The sequence below is a fragment of the Sinocyclocheilus grahami genome, unplaced genomic scaffold (assembly GCF_001515645.1).
Source record: "Sinocyclocheilus grahami isolate Dianchi unplaced genomic scaffold, SAMN03320097.WGS_v1.1 scaffold943.1, whole genome shotgun sequence".
NCBI lineage: Eukaryota > Metazoa > Chordata > Actinopteri > Cypriniformes > Cyprinidae > Sinocyclocheilus > Sinocyclocheilus grahami.
This window is the reverse complement of record NW_015506122.1, coordinates 144,201-166,519: the sequence shown is the minus strand read 5'-3', so window position 1 is coordinate 166,519 and position 22,319 is coordinate 144,201. Positions and strand designations below refer to the sequence as shown.

The 22,319-nt window shown below is 34.5% G+C and overlaps 2 protein-coding genes across 2 annotated transcripts in view; one reads left to right on the top strand and one right to left on the bottom strand.

Annotated features, from left to right (window-relative positions):
* Positions 1–787: 787 nt before the first annotated feature.
* On the bottom strand, positions 788–10,198 carry LOC107564515 (replication protein A 32 kDa subunit-like). The gene is made up of 5 exons (XM_016249612.1): positions 10,124–10,198; positions 9,895–10,008; positions 4,343–4,459; positions 2,063–2,067; positions 788–903 (listed from the first exon to the last, which is right to left on the bottom strand). The coding sequence occupies exons 1-5, from the start codon at positions 10,196–10,198 to the stop codon at positions 816–818; spliced, it is 399 nt and encodes a 132-aa protein (XP_016105098.1). The 3' UTR covers positions 788–815.
* A 663-nt stretch (positions 10,199–10,861) lies between these two features.
* LOC107564514 (E3 ubiquitin-protein ligase E3D-like) overlaps positions 10,862–22,319 on the top strand; it is a 38,918-nt gene continuing 27,460 nt past the window's right edge. The window contains exons 1-8 of the mRNA XM_016249611.1: positions 10,862–10,908; positions 14,039–14,241; positions 16,334–16,424; positions 16,557–16,782; positions 18,125–18,146; positions 20,052–20,154; positions 20,227–20,335; positions 21,541–21,701. Coding sequence (XP_016105097.1) covers positions 10,862–10,908; positions 14,039–14,241; positions 16,334–16,424; positions 16,557–16,782; positions 18,125–18,146; positions 20,052–20,154; positions 20,227–20,335; positions 21,541–21,701 — 962 coding nt within the window. The remainder of the gene's footprint in view (positions 10,909–14,038; positions 14,242–16,333; positions 16,425–16,556; positions 16,783–18,124; positions 18,147–20,051; positions 20,155–20,226; positions 20,336–21,540; positions 21,702–22,319) is intronic.

Here is a 22,319-nt window from a genome sequence, read left to right as displayed (position 1 = left end):
ATACTATGGAATTCGATGTGGACCAGCAACTGTTTTTACCCACATTCTTCAAAATATGTTTTATGTTCAACAGAAGAAAGAAACTAATTCAGGTTTAAAACAACTTGAGAGTGAGTAAATGATGATATAAAAATAAAACAGTATGACAGAATTGACAGACAGATGACAGATTTTTCATTTTTTGGTAAACTATCCCTTTAATATAAAAAAAAGAAAGCAAAAATAAGAAAAATCACTCACTGCTCATGACTGATGAACTTTAATACAGTTGCTTAAAAAATTATAATTGATGTATATAGTGTTTTATTTTAATATTTAATGTTACTGCTAAATACTGTACCTGAAAAATAAAGCACTGCTTGTTTTATTAGCATATTATGTGTTTTTGTAATGTATATCTTTTGTTCTTATTTTTTAATTAACAAAGATTAAATAAAGATTTTTATCTTCGCCCACTTTGGCTTAAATGTCTGCCATTCTTTTTTTTATCTTATATTTTGTTACTTTGAAAGGCTTGTTTTACCAAAGGGAAATTAGATTGGCTGTACTGCTCAGGCAACTTGCAAAATAGTAAAACCAACATGACAAAGAATCGTGATAAAATCGTGATATTCCTGAATAAAATGGTGATATGATATTTTTGCCACATCGCCCACCCCTAACTTGTGCTACAACTGTTTGGCCTGTGCTACAAAACTTTTAACCTCTGTAGCACCAGTGCTATTATATATATATATATATATATATATATATATACACACACACTATGTAGATAAGAAATGGGTTTATTAAAGCAATCTGACTAAAAAAGGTAATTAGGCTTCATTATCTGTTGATCTGAAGTGGTCCTCATCAATGGTGGAGAAAATGTGTCCCTCGTTGCTGAGAAAATCCACAATTTGCCTGTAAAAAGGTAAAGAGAAGTGAGAATCAAACTGGAGTGAAAAGCGTTAGTATTTAATGACGAGGCGTTTGTGCAGCAGACAGATATTAGACTCAGAACTCGATTCACTTTGAAAGCTGGCCTGGGTTGCGTTTTTAGATGGCTTTTGCAGACGTATTTCCTAGTTCAGCGTCATACAGAAAAAGGGTGTTGACAAGCATTAGCATATTATAAGCTGCGAAACATCTGGTGGTTAAAATGAGACAAGTTCACAAACGCTATTTCAAATAAAAGCTGTTCCTTTGAACTTTCTATTCAAAGAATCCAGAAAAAAACTATCATGGTTTTTAGGCAGCAAAAAATTAGGAAGCGATATATCGTTTCAGCATCGAAACCGCGATGTGCGCATATGCGATAGTCACATCGCAGGATGTGTGATGTTTAGTATACTGATCGTTATGCCATATGGACCAGGTACCAGGGTTCGAAACGCAGGTGATTCTTGGATTATCTGCATAGTTTAACCATCCTACAATGAAGGTTCATCATTTGCATGTGTTGTCCTGTCGGTTTAAACATTCAAGCGATTTTAAACCATTAGAGCGCGAGAAGGTGTGAACATTATTTGTGGATCATTTTGGCAATGTTCACTCAAAAACTGAGATGCAAAAGCTCAGGTGAAAGAGGCCTATAAAAGAAAGGAAAAGGAGAAATACAAAACCTGTGCTAACTGAAAGAAGCCAAGCTGATAAAAAGATTGAATCCAATATTTTTAAGAAGTTCAGAAGTAATTTTTTTGTAGGCTGGTCATTTTTGAGCGGGAACACCACAAGTGCATCAACAATTATCTTTTTATTTATTTTTTTATTTTTTAAACCCAGTGTGAGTAAAGTTTTAGTCCATTGCGATAACATTAACCTGCATTTTCAGGAAAATATAAATCCTCTCTGTGTCAAAACGACCGAAACACAATATGAAGGTTAACTAGAATTAACAAAATAGAATAAAAATGTGCATTAAAGAAAAACAAAACTGTAATTTACAAATGCATTGCTTCAAAACTAACAAAACCTAAACTGAAGTCAATTTGAAAATAGTATAAAAGATCAAAATTAAATTAAATGCAAAACTATGAACTTTGTTAAAGACAGAACTAAAAGCAGAAGGATCCTGAAATACCATTTCTATGCAAGAACAGAGTCAGCCTCAGATTAGGAAACAAAAGTCGCAAATATGATGAGAACTTAGCTCAAGTTCATGCAAAATCTCTCGTGAACCTAACTATGACAGAATAGAGGAAGCCTCTTCAGGGAAATAAAGTTTGTGCTATTCTCAAAGTTCATTTGGCTTAAAAGAAGAGAAACTGAAACTCAGAAAGAGGAAGCGAAACGTCAGATCCCTTTCTGGATTAAGGCCCACTACAAATAGCCCTTTCTGTATAGAGACGTGTCCCATGAGGAGAGGTGCTGATGACTGTGACGCTCATGCTGCTCAGCTTCTATAACAACTAAGTTAGCTAAATAATAAAAAAAAAGCCCAGAACTGCTTTTCTGACTGATATGCCACAAACAATGTTAACCATTTGTGCATTCTCTAACACGCATATTTTAGATTCACAATTCATTTAAAAGTCTCTGGTGTGTAAAAATAGTAAATATCATCATGTCCTCCTGTTTTTTTTTTACCCGAATAAAAGTTATAGAAGCATTAAATAGCAAATAAAGAAACTTCATTCTAATGCTCATTATATTAGCGTTAGCCGCGCTTATGCTAACGATTAACTACTCCAATAACAGCGTTCATTTCAATCCAACATTAAAATTTAAATAATTAATAATATTCATAACAGAAGCGTTCTTTCCCCCAGACTTGCACTCTATTTGTGGCGGCATATATATGCAAATCCATTCTCTGCCAGCAGGAGGAGCTTGTAGAGCAGGAGAAATAGCGGTTCCCCCGCTAACGGCTGTAATCAAATAAGCGCTCAGCTCACAAACGCTGCTCAGGCATTACAGGCAACATGAAATGAAAATGACAGCCATAATTTTCTGTCGGAAAACAGCCAGTTTCCTTCAGAAATACAGCGATATAAAAACACCCGCACCGGATTTCGACTTTGACACATGCAGTGCTCATGTTTATTCAACGAAGTCAAAGCCTTTTGGAATATGACAAGAAAATGGTTTTAATTAGTGCTGGGCATTGACGCACATTTAAAAACTATTTTAAATGAAGTTTCTACTCCAAATAATTTTCTGAAATATAAACATTTAAACAGTGGTTGTGATGATAACTTGTTTTCATGACATTTGTTCAAACACTAAATGCTGAAAAACGTATTACATAAGACATGATAAATTTCATTAAGTTGCACTGTATCGCTCAACATACTTTATGATGCTTACTCACATTTATTTCATGTTATAACTAGCAGTAAAGAGGAAAATCAAAGTTTGTAATCTAGCTTGTAAACCACTGGCTAGCTAGTACGCTAACTGACGGTTACAGTAATGCTCGTCAGTAAAAACTAATAAAATCTGCCTTTTCTTTTCCTCAAAAACGATAGCACACACTGTGACAATATAGATGCTTGTAAGCCACTGGCTAGCTAGTACACTAACTGATGGTTACAGTAATTCTCGTCAGTAAAAACTAATAAAATCAGCTTTTTCTTTTCCTCAAAAACGATAGCACACACTGTGACAATATAGTTTATAAGTAGATCACCAAAAACTTACCTAATCTTGCGGCCACATTTCAAACACGATCTGACTCTGAAGTGCAGTTCGTTGTCTTCTTCTGGTGATGTTTTGTTTAAACCAACCTTCCACCACCTACTGGTCTAGAGTTATTAGGGCACATAGTGGGATTTAATCCAACAAACTAGATGCTCTTAAGTACTGTTTACTAAAGTTGTTTAGTTTAACTATTGCATCCACCTGAAAGTTCACATAACACAGTGTAATTAAGTAAATTCAACAAATTTGTAAAAATCAGTTATGTTTACTCGCTTTTCTTAAGTAGATTCAATGATTACTTTTTACAGTGTAGGATACTAATATTGTTAAAATGTTATGAATTGAATTCATTAGATATCTTTTTTGATTATTAAAACTGAATCCAGAAAAATTACAAATGGAAAACACAGAATTTCGGAAGACATAAAATGGATTTTATAGAACCCTAATTATTATACTGTCCCATATTATATATGATTTATGAAAATCTTCCATTCAACATCTCAGATATTTCAATCATTTCAGATATTTAAGACTTTATTTATGGGCTTAAATTCTGAGCCGTACATTTCAAGACATTAAAGACCCGCAGGAACCCTGTATTGGTTTCATGAGTAACCATCCCTGTATGACTAAAGATGTCATAAATGACTAGCTGTGAGCTACAGCATGAGCGAGTGAAAAGCAGAAGTGTCGCGGGAGAAGGACAGGCTAGTCTCACCGTCTTCTGTGGTTTGCTCTGCTGCACATGAGCGTTCACAACCTCCAGCATGTGTGAAGTGACTTCATTCATATCCTCCAGCACTCGCACGCTGAACGCAACCAAAGGACAGTTATTCTGCAATGAGAACAAACAATCAGTTCAATACATTGTGAAGGAGAAACCGCATTGAAGAAAGAGGAAAAACACACGAGCGAGGGCCATACTGGTGTTTTATATACTCATACACACATACACTACCGGTCAAAAGATTGGCTTGTAATGTTTTTTAAAGAAGTCTCTTCTGCTCATCAAGGCTGCATTTATTTGATCAAAAATACAGAAAAAAAACAGTAATCTTGCAAAATGTTATTACAATATAAAATAATGGTTTCTATTTTAATATCCTTTAAAATATAATTTATTTCTGTGATGCAAAGCTGAATTTCCATCATCATTACTCCAGTATAAAGCGTCCCATGATCCTTCAGAAATCAGTCTAATATGCTGATTTATTATTAGAATTAAACAGTTGTGCTTTTGGAAACTGCAATACTTTTTTCAGGATTCTGTGATGAATAAAAAGTTAAAAAGAACAGCATTTATTCAAAATATAAACCTTTTCTAACAACAACAATTTAACACATCCTTGCTAAATAAAAGTTTTAATTTCTTTCAAAAAAAGAAAGAATAAAAATGTACTGACCCCGAACTTTTGAATGGTAGTGTATGTTGTTAGAAAATATTTCTATTTTAAATAAATGCTCTTCTTTTTAACTTTTTATTCATCAAAGAATCCTGAAAAAAAAGTATCACAGGTTCCAAAAAAAAATATTTGGCAGCACAACTACTGCCAACATTGATAATAAATCAGCATATTACACTTATTATTATTACAAATAAAGGTGCTTCACGATGCCACAGAAGAACCTTTTTGTCTAAATGGTTCCATAAAGAACCTTCAACATCTGAAGAACCTTTCTGTTTCACAAAAGCTTCTTTGTGGTGAAAGAAGGTTCTATAGATTACAAAAAGGTAAGAAAGAAATGGTTCTTTAAAGAACCTTTGACTGAATACTTCTTTGTGGAACCAAAAATGGTTCTTCTATGGCATCGCTTGAAGAACCTTTTGAAGCACCTTTATTTTTAAGAGTGTATACTGATTTCTGAAGATCATGTGACACGGAAGACTAAAGTAATGATGCTGAAAATTCAGCTTTGATCACAGAAATAAATTATATATGCATGTATATTAAAATAGAAAAACGTTATTTTACATCATAATAATATTTCACAATATTAAATGTTTTCCTGTATTTGTGATCAAATAAATGCAGCCTTGATGAGCAGAAGAAACTCCTGTAAAAAAACATAAAAAATCATTCTGATCCCAAACTTTTGACCGGTAGTGTATATTTTACTGAAGATGTTCAGGTGGCCATGATGCATAGAGACTAATGGGGAAGTAGGGTTACTCTATTTCACGAAACACTCTTAAATAGTGTAGAAGGGCGTTATGAACCTGCGGGCTTCACTAACACTCTTCCAGCAGAAACCGAACAACATACTGCGATAAACGCAGAGGAATATAAATGGTGATCTTCAGTGCATGAACTAAAAAAAAGAACCTATCATTTCTCAAACTGCAGAATGCACAGGAAGTTATATTTTAATAATTAAATAGTGTAACAACGCCAACATCCATTTTTCCATTTTTCCAGATCTTTGTTGCTTCTAAATAAGGACATTTAAACAATTTTATCTGGGCTTCTGCAGGTCTGGTGAATTTTTAAAGACCTTTTTAAGACCAAGTAAAGAAACAATACAGAATAAATTGAAAGAAGCACAATATGTCAATATGTTCTCTAAATGTAAATGTCTAGGAAGCACCATGTCTTTCATTAGCAATACTTTAAAGTTTAAAAACACAACTTCCATCAGATCTCCATTACTTTTTACATCAGCTCTGATCCCAAACACTCAAGTATGGAAGTAATTTCTGCTGTACCTTCAGATGAGCCAGCAAAAAAAGTGAAGTTCTTCTTCAGTGTTTTGTCTTTTTCCAGTGCAAATGACTAAAGATACTTAAATCAAGACATATTTACTTGAGAAGCAAAGAGACATAAAATAAGTAGTCATGTTTTATGAGACACGGATAAAAATCCACTTAATTCAAAGGGAAAGCAAGTTTTCATTCCACAATGACAGATAGTTGTTCTTGTTTAAAGCATAAACTCAACTCTGTTCACATTTTCAAGAAATTTGCATCTCAAGTAAATTAAAGTACCCTGATTTAAGGATATTGAGATATTTGTTAGGGCTGCACAATTAATCGAATTTCTAATCGTGATTACAATTACGGATGCCACAATTACATAATCGTTCAAAGCAGCAATTAATCGTTCAAAGCAGCAATTAATCGTTCAAAGCAGCAATTAATCGTTCAAAGTCAACTTATGTTATTCTGTGTGCTTAAGATGTGTTTTTTTCTCTTTCTACAGGTTATCTTAAAGATTTTAAGTTTTCGTATAACATTATAATATCATGCAAATCTTTACTTTTTTTTTTTTTTAAATAAGAAACCAATCCAATGTATGGTTGACATTTCATACTATAGAAAAGCAATACAAGTTTTTCATTTTCATATAAAAATATGGCATGCAGTTGCTTCAAACAATGGTATAAACATCATTCAATGTGGTAATCGTAATTAATAATTGCAATTACAATTTCAAGGGAATAATCGACAATTATGATTTTTGTCATAATCGTGCAGCCCTAATATTTGTATTGAAAAACAAAAATACTGATGAAGACATTAACTTTCGCAATGCATGTGTCACGAATTCGGTCCATGGACTTCCGTTTATTCACCACCAGTGGTCACACTTTCCATTACATTGACTCTCGCACAACACAAACTGTTGCATAGCAACCCGGACTACATATCCCATCATTCTTTGCACGGTTTGCACACTGCACTGATTGCACTCATTGCACACAGCTGTTTCTTATCATCTAACTCACTATATAACACCCACTCAAACTGCCATTCTCTGCTGAGTATTGTTTAGCCTGTACCCCTTTCCGAGTCTCCGTGTTTTCCTTGTTTTGCCTTGCCTGTTTTTGCGGCTTCTGATCTTTGCCTGTTTTCCTGGATTTTTCCCTCTCGTCTCGCCCCTGCGATTCTGTCTGCCGATCGGTGACCTACGCTAGCCCTAGGACTATTCTTGTGTTTTTGCCCACCGTATACCTGTTTGCCATTGTTCGACCCTGCCTGTTATACCACGTCTCTTTAATAAAAGCTTGCAGATGGATCCACACGTCTCACGTCTCGTCAGCCCCGTTACAGCATGCAAGATGTATTGCTATGACTATGAATTTAAGACTTTCTGCTCCGATTTAAGACATTTTAAAGCCTTTTAGTGGAAGGACAAAGGGCGAATTAAAGCGTAAAACTATTTTAAGACCTACAGAAACCATACAGATTCCACTCAAAAGGACAATCTGATAAAACAAAGCTGAGCAGTGAAGACAAATCTATTCACTCACTTTATTTACTCATTTATATGCCAGTGTTGTATCATTGAGATACTATTGAACTAGTTCAATATTTTCTATTTTCATTTGAAGTTTTAGTAATTTTGTTGTTTTGTCATTTTTAATTTCAAGTTTTAATTGTAGTAACTTTAGTACATTCTTAAAATTAATGAATACTAACTGAAATAAAATGTATAGGATATATATATATATATGAAGAGTTAATTTGCAAAAACCCATAACTCCATTTTTTTTTCAGAAATCACATTTTTTTATTGCGCATTCCAAGTAATATCAATCAAACTGCAGTTGGGTTGTTTTGATTAAGTAATAATAACTTAAACAAATACAGGTAATTTACCAAATTAAAGTTAATTGAAAGTATGTTTTTTTTTTACATATTAAAAGTTAGTTTTATAGCAAAAGCAGATAACAGAGTTAAAAAAAAACACTTGTTTAATTTTTGTAAAAAAAAAAAAGATTTGTAATCAATATAGATGCTTGACAAGCATTGTTGTGATCATAAACTGTATGGATGTGATTACACGCAATACACAGAGCTTTCCCCTCACCATTGTAACACGCTGTTTTTGCAAGCTTCCATGAAAACGTTTCTGCTTTTATTTTCCTTTTTCGCCTGAAGAAGATATCACAGATTCATCAAGTTTGTCGAAATTATCAGAATCAGAATCAGAATGAGCTTTATTGCCAGGTATGTTTACACATACGAGGAATTTGTTTTCATGACAGAAGCTCCACAGTGTAACAGAATGACAGTGACAGAACAAAAACACAGATAATAAAAAATAATAATATACAAATATACAAAATAGACAATGTACAAAATTGCAAAAACACAATATATAATATAGACAATTTTGTATGTGCAGGTATATGTACAAATTTGAAATGTAAATAAGTATGTGTGTTAAATAAATAATGTATACTAGTGTTGTGTGTTCCACGATTATTGTTAAGTGTTCATGAGATGGATGGCCTGAGGGAAGAAACTGGTCCTGTGTCTGGTCGTTCTGGTGCTCAGTGCTCTGTAGCGTCGACCAGATGGCAACAGGACAATGATCAATCCTCGATCACTTTTAGTCAGCTTTGAGAAACTCCTCTCAGTAGGGATGGGCGTATCGATCCTAAGTATCGATATATCGATACTGACGCGAGTATTGAAAGTATCGATACTCAAACTAAAAATATCGATACTACGGTGTGTTTTATTTACCAGTGATTTTGTTTACTAAAGTGACCATAGTTCCACTGTAGTATTTGTAGATTTGAATCATGTGTAAACAAAAAACACATTTGAACCATGTGTAAACAAAAATATAACCTAATAAATTACAATTAAGGTGTATTGAATGTTAAAATGTGTTTTAAACAAAGTTAAGTGGTTATTATTACCCATTTTACTCTTAGTAATTTAATAATTTAATAAATTTAATAAAAGTTTAGTTCAGATGTATCATATCGGTATCAATATCGACGATACTGCCTTGAAAAATATCGGTATCTTATCGAAAACAAAATAAGTGGTATTGCCCATCCCTACCTAGCACGTCTTTTTAAAGTGAAAGTAGCTTGTCACCTGACCTGAATACAGCGCGCTGATTCGCTAAAATGGACTTATCGGCTTCTGTTCAAAAACAACAAGGGCCCTGGGGCTTCTGCAGTAAAACGTGAACTCGCGATGCCTTGAAAGTGGACAATACCGGCTTTTTTGACAAAATGTGTTTAGGGTTTAGATCGCGCTATATGTGGAGAATAAGGCACAGCAATCAGATATTTTTTTTTTAAAGTGGCGTCAATCGGTTTTTGCAAATAAACTCTTCATATATACAATATATATATATATATATATATATTTAAATGTATTTATTTATATAAAAATGTTCAAGTAACGAAAATGATTGTTAATGGTTTTAACTTCAGTTAACTACAATAACCCTGTTTTGTTCCCTAAAAATCCCATTTCAATATGATTACAACTCTTGAAACAATGCTCAAACCCATCTAAAGCAGTACCTCTGTATCGATCCACTGCTTCACATCCATGGGAGCCGCCGTCATGTCATCCACCTTATACTGGATGCTGATTGTGCATTTATCAGTGCTTCTGGTCACACCAACAATAGTTACCTAGACAGCATCAGACAAAAAAAAAGCCTGACAAAAAATAAAATAAATAAAGGTCCTGTGTGTATGTAGACATAGAGAAAATGCTTCCATAAGTGTATCAGCCATGACTGCTTGCAGAACTACTTTCCTGTTTCATCATTATGACCCAGGCGTTTATGTTCAGCACACTTCGACACAGAGAGGTATTCATGCGAAGACAGATTATTCTACTTTTCAGAGCTGTCAAGTGATGCAGGCAAACTTGTTTAACACATCTTCTCATATTTTGAATTTGGCTGGAAGTTAGTCTATTTTCTACTTTTCAAATGTAGTGCGTTCAGTTAATAATTTTTTATTATTAGGAACAGACTTTGTCAGCGCAAACAAAACACCCTGCCTGTATGACACTTTCATTTCACTTTCATACATGTTTGCAGTTGTTTGCAGATCATCAGTGGTTTTTCTGTAATGTACAGAGAATGTGTGAACATGTTTGCAAGGTTGGGAAGATTAAGTAAACCACTGGCCAGAAAATGTATCGATTTAAGAGATAAGCTTTTATTGGGGGATTTAAAGTTGTGATATCTGGCAACTGCAACCATGAATGCTTGTGGAGGCTTGTTAACGATGCAAGATAACACAAATGTGAAATGAAACGTTTTCAGGATAAATAACCAGTGTGAAAATAATTGCAGGCGATTGTGCTTAAACGAGAGAAGCAGAAATCATGATCACAATTAAAATGCAATCAATTGTGCTGCTCTACCAAAACAAAAATATACAAAAATACTTGACAGAGTCGTGATTAAAACATACATTTATTTAATAAGATAAAAGCGGTGAGTTTGTTCATGTGTGATCTGTTCGGAGCATCATGACTTCATCTGGTCTCTCCTCTCACACAGATACTGTGGCATTATGGTATTTTAAGGGTAGTTATTTAGAGAAGTGGTCCTGTGATACACAAACCACAAACAGCGTCCTCAGGCGGTACACAAAACACATGCACACCGTTTTAAAAGACATATTTAATCCTTGAGCTGGAAACTCCAGCTTCTGTGAAAACAGGTTGACCAACACATTACAAATCTAGTGAAATACTGTAATCATTTGCTTATTAAAAATGTAGAAAATGATGCGAATGTGAAAAAGCGTAACTGATGCCCATTGCGTTCCCAGATGCGCTAAACTCACAGCACAGGCAGAAATAAGAGTTCACTGCATTCACTGTGAACGGAGCCGCGGAAAACACCAGGGGCCAGTTGCATAAACTGCTCAGACTAGTCTTAAAAAGTTAGTCATCTAATATTTTTTTTCTTCAAGACTGGTCATAACTTTTTTAATTAAATTACAGAAAGGTAGATTGGTCTAATCTGAATGTCAGAAGTACGACCAATTACCCCTTTTCTACTGTTAGTTGGTGAAACTAGTTCCAGTCTTAAAATAGTGGCTATGTTTATGCAACTGGCCCCGGATCTCGTGAGCAAAGTCTACGCTTCGCTTTGAAACACGCAGGCCGCCACAGTCTAGTTAACATTTTTTACAAAAAAAAAGTTGGCCCCCAGAATATTTTGTTGTATGAATATCTGACCATGCAATGCCAAAAGAAAGAACAGAGCCTCTGTTTTTAAACAAATAAAAAAAACTTGTTTTATTCTAGCTTCATGCATTCTCTTTTTGACAACTGAATGTGGGTCGTTTCATAAAAAAGCAACATTTTGAACAAAAATCGCGTTTTTGTCAAAGATTACACCCGGATCGGATTCAGAGCACACCAAATACACAAAATAATGATCTTTTAAAAAAGCATCATATGACCCCTTTAATACTCAAACAGTCCGCAGTGCAGTCATTTAACGCTAGATGGCAGTATTACACAGACGGCTGGACAGCTTTTATTTATTTATTTGTTTGTGTTTTATTTATTAGTTTTTACAGTAAAAAATTTAATGAATGTTAAAATGGGGAAAAAAAGTAGTTTTGACCACAACTCCCTTTTTAGTTTCCCCCCATGTTTAAGCTTTTTAAAAGTCCTATGGTGTGAGAAACTGATTTATAAAAATACAAATATTTTGAGATTATTAGGTTTTCATTTAATGTAAACTTATTAACTCTGCATGCATGATAATTATATCCTCCTGGGACCCAGGCATAGACTTTTGTCGTCTGTAGAGGGCATCATATTTGAGTGAGTTTCTCTGAGACACAACATGCCACAGATTCTGCACAGAGCACATTCAGGGATTTTTAGAGATATGTTTGGAAGTTTGATCATAAACACTCCCTCTCCTTGGTCTTTAAAAATGACGGATTTTGACAGAGTGATCAAATTTAGCACTCTTAGGGAAATATGATAATGTTTTGAAAAAAAAAAAAAACATCAAAGAAAAATGTTATGGGGGTTTCAAATCGGAATATGACTTTTTGTTCCGAAGCAGGGCATAATTTCCATGCATGTCTTTTGTAGAGGACACCAGGACAAACATCATGTTAATCAGGCATTTTGGGGAGACGCAACAATGAATTATAGATCAATATTCCCATGAAATATGAGATATTCCTATGAAAATGTTGCACTTCTTTTTTTCATTATGGTTTGCCCCAAGGACACATTAATATGCAAATTAGATGCAATGTATAGATACATTGAATAAAATGGGAAAACCAATTTAAGGACATTTTATGCACATATTGCATTAAGTACAGTACTATATCCAATCATTCTGTTATATCTTTCATAGCATAGTTGAGAATCATCTTTGTACAAAGTTTGGCTAAACATTGCCTGAAACCTAAAAACTGATTGGTGAATGAAAAAATAAAGAATTTATTTTGCCTATACCTTTTCAAGTCTTTTTTTTTTTTTTTTTTAATAATGTAGTCTTGGCGTCCTCTACAAAGTACATAGAATAAAATATGTTGTATAAAATATGTAAAATATGCAAAAATGCTTCTTGCTCCAACCAATGTAATGTAAAAAAAATAAAAAATAAATTCACAAAACTTTTTTTGGTGCCTATTTTTTTTCTCCAACCCTTGTTTGTATTTGTTAAATTCAGCAAGTAATTTGTCCTTATTCCCACAGTTTTGCCAAAGACATGAATAACATCTGAATCGTGTTGACGAGAGGTGTGCTGTCCTTTACTGATTAATGGTGGACAATAAAGCAGGGGAACAAATCTATTGGCTTAATAGAAAGAAAGAAGGACACTAGTAATATCTAGAGATCTGAATATCATAGAGACTAGATCTTTTCAACACCCTAGCATTGAGGCAGCATGTTTTACACGGACAAACATCTCTGAAATCTAACTCTGTAAAATTTACGGTAAAAAAACAGCAGCTGGGGTTGCCAGAATTTTACCGTAAAAAATACAGTAGCAACATTTTAGGTTTTACAGCTTTAACTTAATTTTACTTCATTTACTTAATTTAACTGATATAATGTTAATATACCAACCTACTGAAGTACTGAAACCTGTTTTGTTCCTTTGTAATACGCTGATAACCACCAAATGCAGGAGGTGATGAGAAAGTCACATGATGAACCAAAGCCCATCACAAGCAGCTTTTAAATACTAACATATATAGAAGGAGCACAGCGTCATTCACACAAACACTAAACACCATCACGGTAACACACATGAAACTGAAATAATGCAATAAACATTCATTTAACAACATTAGGTGTAACACACAACCCTAACATACAACACTGATAAGAAAAAACTAAGAAGAAACCATTATTTCAACAAAAAAGCATCAAATTTGAAATGTAACGCAGGGAATTCTGGGAATGTCAATTTACGGTTATTCACTGTAAATTATACCGTCTTTTTCCACTTCCAAAAACGGTATACTACCGTAAAATTGCATGTAATGTCCAATACAGTTTTTACCGTATATAGTAAGGGAATTTACCGCTAACCATTTAACAGGTTTTTACTGTAGCATTTTTACAGTCTTTTACCGTTAAATTCCCGGTCATTTTTTACAGTGTAGTTCATTATCATGAATGTTTCACCGCTGACTTTTTATTTTACCCTCACAGCAGTGATGTTGTTAGGGATGATGCAGATGTGCAGATCGAGTCCAAACAAGACTCCGTCCTGAGCGTCCAGACCCCTGACAGGACCTATCAGATGAAGCTAACGCCTGCTGTGAGTCTGGTGGAGACGTCGTGCCAGAGGAGTCCTGGAAACACTCAACACGGATCACACTTCAGACTGCGGCTCAAGGTGGAGCAGCCGACAGGTACACGCTGATTATTACCCATAAGCACTTTCTCACCAAACCCAGGTCAGCATGTGGCGGTCTTTAAAGAGTCACTCTTATTGGATTTCCTTGAGGAATGTAAGTAATGAGTGCATGAGCTGCTCACACACCAGATCAACAGAGATTATTGAAGAACAAAGCGAACTCCAGTAACGTGACCTGCTTTACTTCAGGTCAGAACAGCTGAGAGTCAGCTGACTCAAAACTCTTTATCCCAGAAAACCCAATTTATGTACTTTTTGGTTTAAATTGAACATATTTATACTGTCTATGTTGCATTTAACAGTCTTTGCGACACTGTACAGCCAAGTTGTTACTGTTAATTAAAGCGGATAGTTAAATGAAATGAGGCTTATATAAAAAAATATATAAATATTAGATGAAAAAATAAAATAGTGTTAACTAACTGTGTGATTGCATTATTTGCATGATAGCCGTACTGTCTGCACATAGACATTACTCTGACACTCACCTCTGATAACGTTTTTCTACTTGTGATTGTATTATAGAAACATGGACTTTCTGAAAATGCGAGACGCTATACAAATAAACGTGAAATTAAATGAATTGAATAGCTGAGAATTTTTGCAAGGCTTTAGTGTTGTTATTTTGAACTAAAACCACTTGATTAATGAAATAAAGCTGATAAAATATAAATATTAGATAAAAAACTTAAAGCGCTTAAACTGAAATGAGAAATGTTGCCTTGACAACTAATTGAAATACTAAAAGTACTAAAATTGAAAATAAATAACTTAATTAATTAAAACTAAATAGAAATATAAATGACAGAAACACGTAACAAAATGTATATATTAATAAATAAATACTATGTCAGAGCAACTCAGCTGACTCAATCATACTCAAAAATCTTTTTTATTTTAGCATATTTTTTATACTGTTTGTTATATTTGACAATCTTTGAATAGCTTTACTGCAGCGTTATTTATTTTTTTGTTAACTAAAACTAATTGTTAATTGAAATAAAGCTCAAATAAGATTAAATATAAATATCTGATAAAACACTTAAAGCACTTAAACAGAAATTAGAAATGTTGCCTTGGCTAATAACAGAAGTACAATGTTTAAGTTGAAGCTCTAAAATTACTAAAACTAAAAATGAAATACAAATAAATTAAAGCTAAATAGATTTATGTATATATATACAGTATATATATGACAAAAATGCATAACAAAAGTACTACAATTTAAAACTAAAATAAAATATTAATAAGTAAAATTGAAATATTAATAAATACTCTAATAGTTTATAAATAATACCAAAGACTATATATTACCCAAGACGTGTCACTCCTATAGTTTTGAATGGGGGAAAAATGCAACGCTCAATATGGCCGCTCTATTGAACGAAGCACCGCCTTCTGAGTAAAAGAGCCAATCGCTGATCGGTAAAGTCATCGCATCACTGCAGCTGCTGTTAGAAGCCCAGGTTACTATCCACCTTATTTTTCCCATAAGAGCGGCCGCGGCCATTTGTAAATTGAATGTGTCTGGCTTCTGGTGTCTTTCACTTCCAGCTATTTTTAGCTGTACAAAACAGCTTGTTTTGCTACTTGATATATCATATTAATTTCATATATTATCTTAATTATGAACACACTGGTTTGTAGTGCAAACAGCTTTACTGTTTACCGCACTTTGTTATTCTTCTCATTATTTCCCTACAGCGGCTAATGAACCGGACGTCTCGCACATTCACAGAAAACGGCTTACTTCCATTTGAAAAATAAGGTGGATAGAAACAGTCAGCGTTCTGAGACATGCACGTCCAGCCTGGAAAATACGCTTTTTTTAACGCTATTTGAGCAAAAGAAACAACATTTATGAGACAGTTGTTGTCAGATTTCTTTGGTGATTTCAAATATGAAATTTAATCGTAAGCTTGGTGACCAGTTTTGGAGATTTTGATGTTTCCCCATTCAAAGAGACAGAGGCGTTTCAAAGATGGCTTTCTACAGATGTTTGCTAGTGACCCTGTCTAATCTGGATCATCCAACGAATCATTGGTTATCCAAACAAGTATCATCACTCGGTATGTTTCTTCCTCCAGAAGCTCCTTGCAGTGTGATTGGACAGCTGCGGGTCAATGTGACGTACTCCTTCCTGTGCCAATCTTGTGACTCCATGGTGCTTCAAGACAGGTAAGGAGTGTTCTTTTTTTATTTCCACTGATTTGGTGAAGTAATGCATTGAAGGATAGTGATACGTTCACTATCAGACGCGTTGTTATTTCAGTGTTCAGCTATTATCAGACTATTTCCTAACTCTTAAAGGGCTTTTGGGCGAGTGCTTCCTTTGCCCAATGGAAACTGGAATGCATTAGTGGATGACTGGTGCTGCCACCCGGATCCCTTCGCAAATAAGAAGCTGCTCCCGCGAGATGGAGACTGTCTGCTCGGGGACACGTTTCTTCTGTTGGCTCGGGACAGCAGCTGTGAGCAAACCCTCGTACGGGAAGAGAAATCACTTCAGAAAGCCTCTGCAGAGGTAAGCTGTGGAGTTTAGAGACGCATGATTAAATGGCACTCTCACTAATGCAGCCAAGTGCTAAAAGTCTGATTTCTCTCTACCAAAACGGTGACGCTTCAGAGCTCTGAAGACACATGCAGTTGTGATATACACCCTAAGTAGTGCACAAATCTGACTTACACAGCCTGAGGCAGACGGCTTCCTTTCATCACAATAAAGGCTGAAGAGGCGGGAGGAAATCCACTCTTAAAAACATTACGCTCGGCCGGGCTGTGGAGGAGAAGCGATCATGTCTTTAAGAGGGATTGAATCACTTTCTCAAGCTCAATCTGTGTGTAGCCCGTGGCCATGCCGAGGAGATAAAAACACGCTTTCCGGCGCTTTTTCAATCCTAAATCACTTCAGCACACAGTCGTCTGTGTTCTTATTGATTTCTGTTTGATGGTTCTTTTTTTAACGAAATATTTTCAGCATACAGTCGAAGCAGAAGTTTGAAAACAAGTTGAAAAATTGCTTGCAGTGTTTTGTGCAGTGGTGTGAAACACTTTTTTTAAACAAATGCTTAGTGGAAAGAAGTGTTCACTCTCAGGAGGTCAAAACTACATTTGATTTGAGAATGTTTTATTTTCTGTTCATGTTGCATGAGGTTTGCAGTTTTCTAACACTGTTACCAAAATGGCAAGTCACAGGTTTGCAGATTTAGCTTAAAATAAGCTAGACTGGTTATTTTGTCATCAGAAAAAAACAAAAATAGTTTGCAGTTATTAATAAACGCACCAATGTTATGTTGAATTTGCTCTGTCATTCAAAAGTTTCGAGTAAGATTTTTAATGTTTTTGAGGGTTTTGAAGTCTCTTCTGCTCATCAAGGCTGCATTTATTTGATCAAAAATACAGTAAAAACAGTAATATTGTGAAATATTATTACAATTTCAAATAATTGTTTTCTATGTTAATATAGTGTAAAATTTAATTTATTTCTGTGATGCGCAGCTGTATTTTCAGCATCTTTACTCCAGTCTTCAGTGTCACATGATCTTCAGAAATCAGTATAATATGAAGATTTGCTGCTTGAGAAACATTTCCGATTATTATCAATGTTGAAAACAGTTGCGCCGCTTCCTATTTGTGTGGAAACTGTGATACATTTTATTATTCAGGATTCTTTAATGACTATACAATTCAGAAGAACTGCATTTATTTGAAATAGAAATGTTTTGTAACATTTAAAAATACTTTCTGTCAATTTTGATCAATTTAATGCATCCTTACTGAATAAAATGACATATGACCAAATTCGCCTTTCCCCATAGTATTTGTGTGTGTCTGCAGCAGAAGCATGGCAGCAAGCGTGTGATGGTGTCCTGCAGGAGCTGGGAGAGGCAGTCACTGCAGGCAAGGAAAGCAAAGCAGTGTAATAACTGTGGTAACACACCACTGGGCCATTTTACATGACTGCAAATGAAGAAAACCAGAGCTTATATTTACATCCATTACCCACGATGCATGTCGGTCATTCATTGTTTCTATTAGCAACAGCCTGAGACTCTCTAATGCACTTTGAAATGTTTTCAGACAAGTGCTGAAAGCTTCTGAAGCAAAAATAGTCCATTTATCTCTTTGCAGCACTGTAGTTTTTTTGTGTTTTGCCAATATTTTAAAGGGACAGTTCACCCACAAATGAGCATGCATGTACTCACCCTCGTGTTTTTATAAATCTGAATAACTCAAGTCTTCTGTATGGCAGATCTTCCTCTCTGATGAAGTTCTCAAATCTCGTTCATAATCAGATGTCATGTTCAATGCCACTTCACAAACTAGAGATTACATGAGTTTCGCCCACATCGGGAATATAAAGGCAGGTGAGTTTGGCATTGTAGATTAATTGCACATTGATACTTGTGTGTAGACAAAACAGGGGCGAATGTGGAGAGAAGAAGCGTGAATGAAGAGAAATCAATGTGTTGGCTATTAATACTGGTCTTGAGATCACAAAATATCGTTTTTTATTGTATTTTTATATTGTATGTATACAAACTACAATGTGTTAAAAGAATTGGGGAAGTGAAAGGACAATATGAGTTTTAAGGTAAAAACTAGCCAACATAGTATTTATGGATGGCTTTGTTAGCGTGTCACACTGTGACGGTGTTATTCATAGTTATAGCTTACATTTTAAACAATTTTTCATGCAATGTGCTGAAAATTCAAAAGAATTAAAAGTATCAAAATTAAAATAAGAGGAATTAAACCTAGATCAGATCAAATAATTAAATATACACATACTATAAACAAATCTAGTTTTAAAAAATCCAAATATTTAAGACATGTAATAGATCAAATCTGAACATTTATTTTAAGGCCCTTTATGGGGTTCCTACAGCTTTCAACTGTGGGGGAAAATTGGGATAGATTTCATTCCAATTCGGCGGGTTTTGAATCGGCTGAAATTTTTCTGGGACCTGGCAACCCTGGTGTCTTCACATATTTTTTTTAATTTTTTTTTTATATGCTACATTTGAACAGACTTGTATTGTGGGATAAAAGTGTTCAGCTAAACGTTACAGAGATGTTAAGAAGTGCTTCAAATGATCTTGATCAAACACTGCATGTGTAGCTTACTGAACTGAACCGAACTAAATCCACACGGAACTAAATGACACTATTGTCTTCTGCAGAGCTGCCTTGTAGCTAAAATAAAAATTTTTTGTAATTGATTAATTTACAGCTCTAACACCTATTTCCTGTTTATTACTGTGACGCTGTTTTGAAAGCATCTGTAGTGTATTTTCCTGTTTCCTGAAACTGCTTTGAAACGGTTCTGTATAAAGCGCTGTATGAATGCATCTGACTTGACTTGACAACAGTCAGTTAAACAGTTTAGTAGTTAGTCTGCACTGCAATGCTGCAATGAATCAATCAGAATTAAATATTCCAAACGTGATTAATTACACACCAGTTTGCAAATGCACAAAAAGATGATTTAGCTCTAAACAACAGCTACTAACATATTACTACTATTTCTAATGCATAAAGGCATACTGTTTTCTACACCGTATTCACTTAAGACTCAATTACATTCCGAAAATAGTTTTCAATATTTGGCCTGGAAAACAATTTTTGAACTCAGAATTATATTATAACTTTGTTCTTTATTACAAGAAAGCTCTATGTGTTTCTATGAAATGTTGAAGGTGCACATATTATCTGAGAGGTAATTTCCTGTAATCTTACACCTCCAGCTGTTAATAATGTGCAATTTTCTGTGTTTAGTATATTTCACTGTCCTTTGTTTTTCAGGGGTGATGAAGTTTTACATAACTGAAATATTAGTAAAGCCACATGATGATGGAGAGTGTGATATAACACAGCTCAGTTTAGAGTCCGAGCCTAATTCAGAAAGGTTAGCGAGTCCTTTTATTGTCACCTGTAGATGATAATCAGTCTGAGCGAGTTTTTATTGTGTTTCATACAGGCAGCGATTCTTGGAGCAAGCTCTAGCGTCCCGCTTGGTCGAGCTGTCATCCGCACAGAGTATATTTCGCTTTTCCATCCAAACCCCTGATGACAAAGCTGTGATTTTGGTATGAACATAAAACCTCATGCACTGTAAAAAAAATTAAGAAATTAAATTGGAGATGTAAATACAACCTAGATTATTAGAGTATGTTTTACAAGAAAATACTATTTCAGTCTTTCTAAATAAAAATGTCATATTTATGTTGCATGCCGTTTCTTAGTAATTAGCCTATTTAAATTTACTAGCAATTTTTGAGTGAAAATTAGTTTTCTAGCTTTTTTCAGTAAATCCTTTCAAATGTTTCAGTGTATATATACAAAAAAAGGTTAATTTTGTTCCATGTGCAAAGATTTCTCTCTGAAGTTCACTTACAGTTTATATGTGCACCAATAATATGATTATTTCCAATAATCAGAGCAAGGACTTAGCAGATGTTTAAGCATCCTGTTTACATGCAGTTTTCATTATTCTGCCGCTAGTATTCTTGTACCCCAATGCAAGTGATGTTTTTGATGAATATACTGCATTATATTCAAAAGTGTGATGCCTTCTTTGTACTGTGTACCTCACAAGCACATGCTCACAGTGGAACAGATGCTATGAAAGTGTTAACATGCCTGTTAAAATCAGCATACGCCTCTTATTTTACTGCAGTTATGGTTGCTATATGAGCTTAATCGCATCAATTTGATCAAAGTATTGTGTTAACGTGAGGTCAGTTTTAATCACAATATTGCCTATATCTCATTATGATCACATTATGAGGGTGCATGTAAACATTGGCAAGGTTAATCAGGGTTTTTTGCAACTAAAACATTTTGCACCGTCTCTCTGAGCTTTACATACTGGAGTTTCCTTCCTTCTGACTTGACAAAGCCATGTTAAAACATGCTAGCAATGTGCTAAAGTGTGTTAGCAACATGCAAAAAATTCTACCAGTGTGCTAAAGCATGCTAGCAGCATGTTAAATTATGTTAGCAACTTACTTAAATTATTTAGCAATTTGCTAGATCATGTAAATAACATTTTATTGACCTTAAGTAAAATCTTCAAACAAAAGTTACTTCAAACCTTTTTCAAAACAAGGCTTTGTCAAGCCAACATCAAAGTTTGTTCATGAACTTTACTCATCTAGTTAATTGAACCGTTTCTCTGCCGTGACCGCAGTCAACCTGAAGGAGAAAACTCTGAATCCAGGAGATCGTTTTACTTGTGATGTCCCCTTTAAACCTGGTCTTCAGGTAATTTCTTTTCTCTTGTAATTATCAGCTGTGGCTTCTGAACATGGACTCTCTGGTCGCCTCATTTCCCGACGCAGCAGCGAGGGCCGACAGCTTAATCTCCGCAGACGACAAAGAGCATCAGTCATGCCGGGCCGTTAAAGCAGTCAAAGTGCTCTACATCCTCTGCTCTGACAGCAAACTCAAAGAGTAAGTCATAGTTCACCCTGACATCTGCTCTTATTCCTCATAATAATGTCCATAACTAATCAGATTCCACCTCATCATGTGAATGAAGTGACATATGGGTTTCGATGTCTAATTTAAAAATAGATGCTCCCTCTGTTAATGTCTTTGTAGACCACATTTAAACCTTGGTAAAACAACATTCAACGTCAGCATAAACATCACTAAAGAGTGTTACTTGTAGGCTTAAAACAAGAAAAAAATCTGCTAATGGAAATAAAAATAGATATGCTATATTCTCTGAAAACAAGTCTTAATACCTATCACAATTCTCATTTGAATTGATCTTGTTGTACAGATGTTACAACATACATATTTTTATTGGGAATCCAAAACACTGATTAGCCCTTTAAAACCAGAAATATGAAATATGATTGTTTTTTTTTTTGTTTTTTTTTTTTTAATAGAACAGTTTATTGAACCTTTAGACAAAAAAACTTTGCATATGTATTTATTTGTTTTGTGTCATATTTGATACATCAGGCTTTTATGGCTCTTATAGTATGATATAGTGAGAATATGGAGCTCAAACTCGATGAGGAAAAACAGCTCAATGAGCTGAGCAAAAATCTGCAATTCGGT